Source organism: Gopherus evgoodei, chromosome 4 (genome assembly GCF_007399415.2).
Source record: "Gopherus evgoodei ecotype Sinaloan lineage chromosome 4, rGopEvg1_v1.p, whole genome shotgun sequence".
In the NCBI taxonomy this organism is placed as follows: domain Eukaryota; kingdom Metazoa; phylum Chordata; order Testudines; family Testudinidae; genus Gopherus; species Gopherus evgoodei.
Genome location: NC_044325.1, coordinates 89404143 through 89417393, shown reverse-complemented (window position 1 = coordinate 89417393; position 13251 = coordinate 89404143). Strand labels below are relative to the sequence as shown.

Genomic DNA, 13251 nt, shown 5'->3' with positions numbered 1-13251 from the left:
CAAGGCATATTCCTTTCTGCTAAGTCCTGCTTTCCCCTATTTGCATTCCACTGACAAACATGGTTTCTCTTCTCTGCAACTCCCATCTTCATGTGTCATGTTTGTTTCAGAAACAATTCATTTGAGGTAACAGTAATCACCCAGCATCTTTGCTATCAGCATAATTATAGATGTCAAGTGCCCTTTGGACAGTGCTTATTTACCACCGTACAACCACCAGAGGGAACACCAGCATTACTTTTTGTGATGCAAGTATTTGGGCTAGTGGCCCAAATTCTAATTATTAACACATTGGGACCAAGTCAGACACTGATCTCAGTTACAGCACAGTAAATTCAGAGTAACTCCACTGGTGTAATTCTAGATCTACAGAGGTGTAACTGAACAGAATCTGGCCCAGGGAAGTTTAGTATCTCTTCTAAAACCTGACTTCCTCCTCCTCTTTCCTACTTCTATTTTAAGCAAAGAAGGAGCTAAAATACAATAGCAGACTATGAGCAGTTTACACATGGATAGATTAGATTTAAAAAAGTGTTTAGATCCAGATTAGATTCTGCGTAGGCTTTTGTTTCAAATTAATTACTCAGCTCCAGAATCACAGAAGTCATTCTAAACGTCTACTACCTTAGGCTAAAAATCACCTGTGAAGAAGTCAAAGCATTTTGCGACATTGAAACCAAAACATTGGCCTCTTAAATTTTGCATCTGACCCAGTACCAAAACCACATGTTTTAATGTGGAAACTTAATTTAACATAAACAACCCCAGTGAAGTTTGAAGGGGGTAGATTATAAGGTCTCCTTTGGACCCATCTCTGATTATAAAAATTGAGGTATATCAAATTAGTGACTCTTCAAACATTGTTTATCAAAAATCAACCATTGTTACTGATAAAGGGTTTTTTCTCTAGGGTTTCTCCTATATAATGTAGGATAAGGAATTCCTAAGACTAGGGAACAGTATGAACCCTTTGTGAACAGACATATTTTCTTGTTAATCAATCTACACAAGAACCCTTTGCAAGTCAAATGGTTTCAACTTCATGCAGCAAGGCTTAGTTGCAATAAAATCATTGGCTAAATTATTTTTCCCTCTACACTTGTTCCCTGTAACGTAATCACAGGCCCAAATTCAACAGCAACCATTCTCCAAGCAGTCCCTGGCTGACAGCAGCAAAACTAGTAACAGCAGCTTCTTTGTGTTATACTGAAATTCTCTCCCAGTGAAGGGGCAAAGGGTCACTGATTGCAGTCTTTGCTCCATTGCACACCCTTTGCTAGTGTTCAGTTCTGAGAATAACTGACTGAATGTGCCACAGTCTTGTAACTGAAATCTTTTTCTTATTACATATATTGAAATACTATTTAATAAATGAAAGGCACCTGTTTATTTGGATTGATGCATGTAATAGGCTGAATGAAAATCATACTAAAAAATTCTGTAGGAAAAGTATCATTTTCATTAAATACATCCTAAAAAAATGACTCATATCATTGTTACAATCTCATAATCCTTATAAAAGGATTTTCATGGTACAGCACGATTTACAATGTAATGAATTACTATTTCATAATCCTGGGGCAGCAGGAAGAAACCACAAACTTAACAAAATTTTACTGCACTGCAAACTTTTTCCAGATGCTGAAATAGAAATTGGTGATGCTATTAGGGAGGGGAAGAAGTACACAATATCTGATAACATCACACCATTTAGCTGGTCTGTTTTTCATCTTGGTTTCCAATCATGTGGATATCCTTGTTCTCTAACAGCTCCACCTTCTTGTTACTGGGGTTTACTGCATTGTTCACCATAGCTCTTGCTAACGTTGAAATGGGCACAGAAAGTGCAGTAATAGACATCACATGAGAAAGGCAACCCAGAATTTTTCTAGCACACCATTCTAATGGACGTGACTCTTCTCGGTCACGTAAAATCAATCTTTAAGACAAAAAAGAAAGAGGGATTAAGAAGAGGTAAAAAATAGCAAACACAGTTTCCACTCACATCAACAATTACTTACACAGGTTTAAATATAGTGCAGCAATCAAAATTAAGTTCTTCAATTTTAACTTCTGCTTCACCCTTAAAAAAAACAAAATCCATTACATGTTTAAACAGGAACCCCAAAATTACTGCTCATCATTCTAGCATACTTAAAGTATTGTCAGTGCAATTCTGACAAAAGAGTCAACCTTGAGAGCAAAAGACTTTAGAACTGTATTACACACCATAGGTTATTACTATGGATCTGCTTTTTTGTCTCCTAACAGTTACAGAAAACCCAACCAAACCAGCTGTATCCACAAGTTGCACAAGCAGTTAGTCTATAGCAAAACATATTACAGTTAGCCATTCTCTCACTTTCCCCCTACCCAACTATTTTCACCCTCTACTGCTACCCTTACTTCTGTGCTGCTGCTGGCAGCTGCACTGCCTTCAGAGCTGGGCAACTGGGGATGGGCAGCTGCTGACTGAGTGCCCAGCTCTGAAGCCAGCCTGGCAGAAGTAAGGGTAGCAATACCATACTATACCATCCTTACTTCTGCACTGCTGGTGGTGGTGACTCTGCCTTCAGAACAGGGCTTCTGGTGTGCAGCGGCTGCTCTTAGCTGCCCAGCTCTGAAGGCAGCACTGCCACCTGCAGCAGCACAGAAGTAAGGGTAGCAGTATCGCACACACACACACCCAAACACACACACAGTAACCTTTCAAACCCCCACAACTCTTTTTGGGGTCAAGACCCCTACAGTCACAATACCATGACATTTCAGATTTAAATAGCTGAAATCATGACATTTGTGATTTCTAAAAGCCTATGACCATGAAATTGACCAAAATGGCCCTACACATAGGGCATATTTTCCAATCCTTTATCATTCTTGCAGCTATCCTCTGAATGCTCTCTATTTTATCAACATCCTTCTTGAATTCATGATACCAGAACTGGACACAGCATTTCAGTAGCAGTCACACCAGTACCAAATATAGAGATTATATAACCTGTCTACTCCAAATCAATATTCCTATGTTTAGACAGCCAAAGATTGCATTAGCACTTTTGGCCACAGCATCACACTGGGAGGGCACGTTTAACTGATTATCCATCATGATCCCAAAATCTTTTAAGAGTCATTGCTTCTCCAGATAGAGTCCCCCATCCTCTACTTATGACCTGTAGTCATTGTTCCAATAGGTATGACTTTACAATTACCATATTGAAATGTGCATTGTTTGCTTGCACCCAGTTTACCAAGCAATCCAGGTAACTCTAAATCAGTGAACTCCCCCAATCTTTGTGTTATCTGCTCTCTTTGTCAGTAATGATTTTCTTTTTATTTTCTTCCAGGTTATTGATACAAATGTTAAAGAGCATAGGGCTAAGATCCAATCCATAAGGGACTCCACTACAATTACATTTTAAGACCATTTTGATTTTGTATCATTTTTGTTCTTAGTGCCACACAATATTTTGATTATGTCAAATGCTATGCAGAACAGGAGTATAATAAGTTAACACTATTACCTTTATCAAAAAAATTTGTAATCCTATAAAAAAAATCAAGTTTAATGACTTTTCATAAAGCTATGTTGATTGGTATTAATTATATTACTTTTCTCTAATTGTTCATCAATCAAGTCCTGTTTTAGCTATTCCCTAATCTGCCTGGAATGGATGGCAGGCTGCAAACCTATAATTACTGAGATCATCCTACTTACCTTGTCATGATGGGGAGATGCTCTCTCCTGATTCTCTGATGCCCCAGGAACTGATCAGACCCACTGAATAAAAAAATAATGTATTGAGATATATTTATCTCATAGAACTGGAAGGGACCCTGAGAGGTCATTGAGTCTAGCCCCCTCCTTCACTAGCAGGACTAAGTACTAATTTTGCCCCAGATTCCTAAGTGGCCCCCTCAAGGATTAAACTCACAACCCTGGGTTTAGCAGGCCACTGCTCAAACCACTAAGCTATCCCTCTCCCTTTCACCTTGTGTGTAGGCTGTATTTTATTTTAAACCCAAACACTAACTCAGTACAGTGCAATATCACCATTTTAACCTTTACCTCTTTGAACACTTCTTTGCTAGAGCCCTAGAAGAAAACCCAATCACTCACTCCAGACTCAGCTAGCCCTATCCTCCTACATAACACTTCCTTCCTATCTTTTTATCAGGTTGTTCATCTAAGGGCTAATTAGTTCCTTACCTCCTCGGCCTCACCTTCTGATTAGCTAATTATCCAATCAACTGTTACTGGCAGAACTGAGACTACAGTGATCGAGTGCTGACCCACCTTGTCAGATTTCAGCAGTCTGTCACACCTGTTTAAATATTAGTGTAACATTAGCTTTCTTCTAGTCCTCTGGAACTTCTCTAGTGTTCCAAGACTTACTGAAAATTAACATTAATGTTAAAGAAAGCTCCTCAGCCAGCTTTTTAAAGTTTTTGGATGCAAGTTATCTGGACGTCCTGATTTTAAAATACCTGTAGCTATCTTCAGTAGCTGCTGTTTAACATTCACCTGAATTATTGTTAGAATGGAAAGCAGTTGATCATCATCATATAATATGAATAAATCATCTGTTTTTTTCTCAAAGAAGAATAAAAGTATTTATTCAGCACTTGTGCCTTTTCAACAATTCTACCATTTCCAGCTGGTGATAGACAAATACCATTGGTAGGATTTCCTTTGTTCCTAGTATACTTTTTAGAAGAGTCCTTCTTTTCCTTAACTGTACTGCCCAGAGATTTCTCCTTGTGTCCTTTTGTTTCCCTTATCAATTTTCTATCATTCTTAACTTCTAATTTATATTCACTGCTATCAACTTCCCCCCTTTTCTATTTGTTTTTAAATAAATATAGAGAATTGACAGAATTTGATTATTTTTTTTAATTTTGATGGGTAATTTCAAGATTTATTCTGAAGCTTTTTTAAAATTTTATTTAAATTTTCACAATGTGCAAAATTATGAGTTAAGCATTTATTCCCTATTTTTATTTATTTAAATGTTCACAGTTGCAGGAAATTATGGGGGCGTGTTAGATAATAATTAAAGGACACTAGACAGATTCAAAAAGGTAAAGCTTTATAACCACTAAAAGAGAAACTGCAAATATTATGTGTCAAAATTTTAGCCTTAAATCAAACTCTAATAAAGTTCTCAAGCAGCATTTTTCTTACTTTGCTTATCTGTAATTTTTCTATTATTGATGGAAATATTTTTTCATTGTTGTGTGTGTTGTTTATCATCATTTACCAATAAAAATCTAACCTTTCCCAGCCATATATTATAACTTCTTTCACGTCCCCTCTAAGTCAGGCTGGTCTTTTGTTTGTTGTTATGAGCCAAATCAGCTGAGAGAATTGAAACAGGAAAATGTGAATGATAATTGGGAACGGTATAAGAATATTTTATTAGATGCCCAAAAAGCTACAATCCAAAAGGACTACAGTGGTTTAAAAAATACTTTCAGCTGATTTGGCTCATAATTGCTTTCAACTTTCTGAACTTGGCCCTTTTAAAACAGTAAGTGTGTGTGTGTGTATATATATATAAAGATTGTTTGGAATCTGTTCTGTTTGCACAAAATAAATGTAATCAAATTGCAATCACATAATTAACCTGTGGAGCTCATTGCTACAACATACAGTTGAAAAGTAAGAATTTAGTAAGATTCAAGAAAGGATTAGACATTTCTATGAAAAATTAGAACATCCACCACTATGTTATGCTGGATAAAAGTGTATAAGCCAACCACTAATAGACATAAGTTAGTAAGAATTTCTCCACTGGGCAAGTTACTCCATAATTGTCTATTAAGGGATTTATTTCATCTTTCTCTGAAGCATCTAGTACTGGCTAGTGCTGGAGATGAGATACTGTATTAGATGGGTTGATTGTTAGATCAGATATGGCAGTTCCTATATTCTTATGCCTGAGCGCCTCTGTGGGAAAGCTTGGGGAGGGACCTATCAACAGTTTTCAGTCTCTGAAGATCTCAGTTACATAGCATTTTTCACTCAGATCTCCAAGTACCCCACAAAGATGAGCAACTATAACTATGCCCATTTTACAGACTAAAGAACAGAGAGGCTAACTGATGTGCTAAGGTAATACAGGTAATCAATGCGGAGCTGGGAGTAACACCCAGATCTCCTGACCCCCACTCCTGTACCATAGAGGTATGAACCATGGTTGTTATAAAAAAGACCAAACAAAATTATCTCCCTTTTTGTTAACACTTGTGAGAGGAGAGAGTAAGATTTCTATAACTTTTTGGAAGAAGAATGTGGTAGATTGTAAAATATGAATGATTGACATATTAATTCCATAGGATCAATTTAATGAGTAGAAAAAATTATAAAAATTTTATGAGCCCTGTCTCTAACCTCAGATGTAAGGCAGACAATAACCTGTTTTCAAGGTTAGCACATTCAGGGACAGAAAACATCTCCTGATAACAATCAGTCATTATTTGTATACACTTTAGGCAGATTAACTTTTAAAAGCAACATGGGACTAACAAAGCGAGTGATTTTGGAAAAAAAAATTCAAGGGACATGAGACAGACAGTAATACCCAGTGTGCAGAAATACTTGGTACACCACTTTGAGCAGGTTCATTTGACCAGAACATGGGTGGTCATGCCCAATGGTCAGAACAGGAGTCAATAGGCAGGAATTGGAGCCAAGGGTCAGAGCTGAAGTTAGGCAAGTCTGGGAACAAACAGAAGCTACTACAGCCATGAGCAGATGCTTGGAGCAGCCACTGAATTGCAGCTAGGCTTAAGAGCCGGTCAGCTGATCCTTCCAGCTGATCAGGCGGCAAAGCCAGTCAGGCCACCTACTGCAGATACACTTGTTAGGTAGCCCAGAAACTGGCTCTGCTCTGGTTCTTGACAGGGTGATGTGATGATAAGGACAAAAACCTCAAAGAAACTGAAAATTACAACAGGGATGTGAGGGTGGAAAGACTATCTGAAGTAGAGAGGCTTCTTGCTCACAGGTTGCTCAGGAAGAGAGGCAGAGGGAATGGGGACGTTAACACGAGAGGATGCATTTTTCATAAATGTAAGATGTTGCTCATTGTAATTATGCCTACAGCGTTAAACTCTTACTGAGTATAAGACCAGATATCATCTGTAGACCATTTATCACTTTAATAAGTTTTAATCAAAAGCAAGATAGAAAATCTTAAGTCTTTAGACTTTGTCTGCACTGGGGATTTGCCCTTGCCCTTGGTGACCAGCACTAGGTCAAACTTAGCTGCGCCAGTGGAACTTACCTCAGTTTCAAGCAGGGGTTAGCACCACTGGTGCAAATAGCAACGTTGCCTGCCTACATAAGAGGTTTGACCCAGTGCAGTTACAACATTGACTGTAACTGAGACAAATCCCGAGTGTAGACAGGGCTGTAGATTGTTTAGAGGTCAAAATCACTGTGGCACTCAGGTACACTTTGAAGAGAAGACAGATTTCTGACTTCTTCTGAGAAAACTGTATCTATCCTGGAGCAATGGAATGAAGCAACCTCTAAAAAATACCACTCATATACTGGCTGCAGTGACTACGCACTTAGGAATAGCTGGATGACCTCAGATGACTTGCCTCATTACACTGTCACTCAGCTGAGTTCCAGCTCACTTCAAACTGAAGTAGCTGTAAGTGGTAGCATTAAAAACATATCTGGTGGTAACTGACCTGTAGGAATTTGTTCCAAAGTGAATAGTATTAACCTCTTCAAAGCAAAGTCAGCTCAAACCACTAGTAAACATGGTAGAAAACAATCCAGCATTGGTGAGGCGGATGAATTAGTAACCTAATTAGGGTGACCAGACAGCAAGTGTGAAAAAGCAGGACAGAGGGTGGTGGGGTAATAGGAGCCCATATAAAAAAAAGCGCCAAGTATCAGGACTGTCCCTATAAAATCGGGACATCTGGTCACCCTAAACCCAATAGGACTTTCCATCTGTACGATGTATGATTATGAAAAATATATTTTGATTCAAGGAACTGTTCTGGAGATATATGGTTATTAAGACACTCAGGAAAACAAGAGGCATGAAGAATCTCTCTCCTCTCTGAAATCCTGGCTCTTTTGAAGTCAGTGGAAGTTTTCTCATTGATGTCAATAAGACGAGTATTTAATCTTCTGTGTTTACCTTAGGCCTTGTCTTCACACACACAAAAAGTTCTTAACTTGAGTTAGCTAACTGGAATTAATTAACTCAAGCTAAATTCCAAGTGCTGACAAGGCAGTTTGTAGTTTTTACATGAGTTAGCAGGTTGAACCTCAGATAAAACAGATAGGGCCAGATTCTCAAGGGAACTCAGCACTCACTGCTGGGGGCTGACTTTCTTTTTGAAAAGCTGACCATAAATGTCAGAATGGGAGCTGGTGGGCACTGAGCACTTTGGAAAGTGTGGACCTTATTTAGGTACGTAAATGAGAGCTGAAATGTTTTAAAAATCTGATCCAAATTGGGGATGTTGAGCACTTTAAAATGTGGCCCAATTCCGTCCTCTGTTACACAGGTGTAACTCCTCTGGAAGGCAGTGGGAATTTTATTCACATAAGAGGACAGAACTGAATCCTGAGAAGCTCGAGACAGCAACAATGTAGCTAAATTGTAAAGAATCATAGAAAGTGGAAATGAAAAAGAACTTGGGCCAAATGTTCAAAGATATTTAGGCACCTAACAAGGTTCAGCACCTAGGGTGGATTACAAAGGTTTTTAGGCACCTAACTCCCATTGATTTCAATGGGAGTTAGGTGCATAGATACCTTTGTGAATTCCATCCCTAGCGGGATTTTCAGAAGCGCCTATCCGCAACTTAAGCCATCTAAATAAGTACCTTGAAAAGCTGGACCTTTATATCTAGTCCATCCATCTGCCAGTGCAGGATTATCTCTGATAGTACATTTTCTAGTGTTTTTCCCCTCCCCCAATCTAGTTTTAAATTTCTCAGTCACTGGAGCTGTCTAAGAATCTTCTCCAATTTTTCTTTGTTCAGTTTTACTCCTGATTAACATGTCGTCCCCCCACCCCCACCCCGTCTTGGATAACTGCTTAAACAATTCACTGGGAAATTTTGACTTTACACACTTAAACCATACATAAATTTCTCCAGATTATTATTACAAGATTTAGACCAACCTTGATTTTTAAAATAAAAAAATTGCTGTGCTTATCAGCTCCACTGCTAGATACCAAGAGGAAATGTTTACAACCAGCAGCTTTTGCCAACTCTGCTGACATGCAAACATAATCTCGATCAACGCGAACAAATCCATCCTAGGATAAAAAGTTATTTGGATTAAAGCCAGGTCAGAAGAATCCACAGAAAAGGGAAAGTGTGTGGGGTGGGGGAAAGCAAAACTATAAGTGGGACCAAATTCAGTGACTCTCCATTTTCTTCAAAATTTCTCTCATTTTTGAAACAAAGACTGAAGGGAAATTCCATGGCACTTCATTTTAGAAAATCTTTTCATACTTAACTAAGCTAAGGGTGAGTAAATGGTTTCTAACCATTAGAAGAATTAGGTTCTGGAACATCCTCCCAACAGGTTGGGGTGGGGGGCAAACAACCTAGGTAGTTTTAAGATTGCTCTTAATACATTTATTATCGTCGGGTTGCCTACGATAGCAAGGGTCTGAATTTGATGACTCAAGTGCTCCCTTCCAGTCCTATTTAAATCAGTTATTCAAAGGTTGGTTGTTTTATCTTTGCAATTGAGCAGAATCTTTGTAAAGCACACTTTTGTAGACACTTTGTAAAGCACACTTCATTAACGGCCCAATCTTGAAAGATCCTGAGTGCACCCTAAGAAATAAGGAATGCCCTAAATTCCTACTGAAGTAATTCCATAGGATCTACTCCTGCAAGCACAGGTTGGTTCTATCTGTCCCCAGTGTAGAATTTAAAAGCACATAGAAAACAAAAAGTAGCCAAATATTCAAGTTATTTAACCCATGGTTAAGTAAATTCCTAAATTTTAATCTTTGTTTAATCAGGAGATTTTAAAAACAGATAAACAAGGCATCTATAAGTCATTCACCATCTAGGAGAATAGAAAAACTTCCTCAGAAGGTTACATAGTAGCATTAGGATAGTTCTTAGATTTCTAGGTATGCTTTCAGAGTTGTCTTGTTTTGTAAATGTGACAAAACCTCAGCCCTTCAGACTAAATGGAGATTTTTGCCTTATAAAACTAATAAAAATAGAAGCTTCCTCAATAAAACTACAAATGCTCCTGATAAATATTAATTTTAACTTTTTTTTTATATGCTTGTTTGGGGTATTTTGAGTAGTAGGCGTCTGCGTTAAATCTCTCATTCTTTGTATCAGCTTCTTAAAAAAAAAATTAGCCAATCAAAAGTCCCTAGACCGACGCTGTCTCTCTCAGTTAATCCAAGGCCAGTAAAGGGATAATTTGATTAAACTGAGACCCTAATTTATTTAGCTTTAGTTCTGGATCAACCTCTCCTTAATAGAGTGCTGTCGTCTCCAATTGTTTGATGAAAATTAAAGTGACATAAATACCATGAGACTTTTTCAATCTGATTAGTCAGCTAACTTGCATCAATACTACCCCAGCCATCAGATGCTGGCGTCCTTCCTTTCACTAGCCTTACTAACAACTGACAAGTTCTCCTTGAAGAACTGGCACCCACGCTGCCACTCAGACCCCCACACTTAACCCATCATCTCTCCTCAATGGGTCCTGTTTGACAAGGTGCCCACACGTTTTTTCCACTGCTGTTCCCCAGACAAAGCTAAATATTGTTTTATTAGCAATCAATAGCCTGTTAATCCTAAATGATTTCACAAATCCACTGAGCTCTCAAACTGATTATAAACATTCGTTTTTCTAAGCTGCTAAATTCAGATGGGTTTTCTCCTTTCCTCCCTCAACCTCCAACATGTGGCATTTTAGTTGAGAGCAAAACCTCAACAGCCAAAAATGCCTGTTGTCTTTAATGTTACATTTAACTGGCTATCAATTCTCAAAGACTTAAGATACACTTTAAATATGATAAAATCTTTGGCACAAAAAGCTCCATAGATTTAGGATCTCCATGAAGATTTCTACTGGATCCTCTGCTTTCTAATCTTCCATTTAAAACCAAATAGTGGTAATAAAGTTTCCACATCTTTTTTTTTTTGCCTGCCCTGCTCCATACAATAACATAGTGCATTTTTGTTGAGTCTGCAGCCAGGCAGAATGAAACAGTCACAGCAAAAAATAAAAAAAACCTTCTAGTTATAGTATATTAATGGCAACACAGTTAACTAACTGCTGAATGATGTACTCTATGTTCAACAATTGGAAAGCCTGGTACATTCTGACGGCCCATTTGTTTGTACATTGGGTCATGAACATTTCTTCTTTGATGTCAGAAGAGGATGAGCCAGGGTGGCATTATGAACATAAATCTACTTGCTTCACCGTACCATAATGATGTTGATGAATAAGGACATGTCTTCACTAGAAACGTTAAAGTGCTACTGTCCCAACGCTATAAAAAAACCCACCTCCACGAGGGGAATGGCTCCCAGCACTGGTGCACTGTCTACACTGGCACTTTACAGCGCTGAAAGTTGCAGTGCTCAGGGGCTTGTCGACGGGGAGCATCAGCAGTCGACCTACCTCAGTGAAGACACCGTGGTAAATAGATCTAAGTACATCAACTTCAGCTACATTATTCACGATCCCGTCCCTTCCCCCTCTCCCCCCAAGTGTAGTTTAGGCCTTAGTGTAGAACCTATTCTCTAAGGCCTGGTCTACACTGGGTGCGGGGGGGTGGAAATCAATCTCAGGTATGCAGCTTCAACTATGTGAATAATGTAGCTGAAGTTGATGTACTTAGACCACACTGCGGAGAGTCGAATGCTGCCACTCCCCCGTCAACTCTACTTGCGCCTCTCATGGCAGTGGAGTACACGAGTTGGCGTGAGAGCACTCGGGGGTTGATTTATCATGTCTACACTAGACACGATAAATTGACCCCTGCTGGATTGATCACTGCCCACCGATCCGGCGTAGTGTAGTGTAGACATGCCCTAAGTAATCAGTTTTGGCAGAGGCTGTGCATATTATGGATAGTTTTGCATCACAAGTTACAAATGAAATATTACAAAGGTAAAGTTTCAAATAGATGATTTTTTCATGCTGAAATTTCAGCTCTGCAATTAGGCTCAGTTAACTTGACAGTATACACTTGAAGTCTAATATTTAAAAAGTTGCCAAAGTAGATTCTTTAGTATCTCTTTTAAAGGAATCTTTTCCACATTCTATATTTATTTTATACATTTAATTCCAGCCCTGGCCCTGACCGAAATTTCCGTACAAAAATCTACTTTACAAGACAAATATCACTCACAAGAGTGAAACAAAACATGGCCCCAGGTGGTAAAGCTTTGACCTAGAATCAGAGCTAAATCCAAATTTTCCTAAATGTGAGGGTTGGGGGAGGTTATTAGGTTCTGCGCTGATTGAAAGAAGAGAATGAAACAAGGGGATTTGTAATATACTTCTGCAAAGTGAAAACTAAGCAATGGGTTTTTTTTGCTTACTGCTCCTCCTTTTGCTTTTGTGGTACCGAGACAACAGAATCCAACATCAGGACCTTGAAATGCTGCAGAATATTCATCTAGTTTTTCGAAGTCTACCACCTGTTGATTCTAAAACACAAGAATACAAAATAACATGAAAACATTAACCTATAAAGCAGTGTTAAAACTGACAACAAATATGCCAGTTATATGACTTACCACATTTTGATATGCCACTTCTTCAAAAGTCAGTTTTCTACGTCCTATGATGGTGACATTAGAAAACAATTTCTGTTTCAAAATTTCTTTTAACAATTCTTTGCCAGTTGCTCCTGATGCACCAAGGATAAAACAAGATTTATTTTGTTTCTTGAAGTTTTCACGAAGGTTTTGTATGTTCTCAAGCTCAGCCATTCTGTATATGAAAAGAAAAAAACATACAGTTCTTTAAAAGAGTCACAATGGATTTTTTTAAACATCCTTTTGTCTAGAAGTATAAAAGCAGATACTGATTTTTTCTGTTATATCAGATTTACTGTGTTTTTGTTCAATAGCAGAAAAGAAAGGTTTAAATGTTTTAAAGACTTTTCATTGAACCATGTCTTCAGTCTCTCAGGACTGTTCTCAAACTGTGACAATTTGAATAAATATTTTTTTAAAATGAAAAGTGAAATGTTATGTGTCATTGAC

At 38.2% G+C, this 13251-nt stretch overlaps 1 protein-coding gene across 1 annotated transcript; it reads right to left on the bottom strand.

The window, feature by feature from the left end:
• Window positions 1-1710: 1710 nt before the first annotated feature.
• Window positions 1711-12975, bottom strand: HTATIP2 (HIV-1 Tat interactive protein 2). Its single transcript, XM_030562609.1, has 5 exons — window positions 12781-12975; window positions 12583-12690; window positions 9162-9299; window positions 2022-2083; window positions 1711-1939 (listed from the first exon to the last, which is right to left on the bottom strand). The coding sequence occupies exons 1-5, from the start codon at window positions 12973-12975 to the stop codon at window positions 1711-1713; spliced, it is 732 nt and encodes a 243-aa protein (XP_030418469.1).
• Between the last annotated feature and the right edge of the window lie 276 nt (window positions 12976-13251).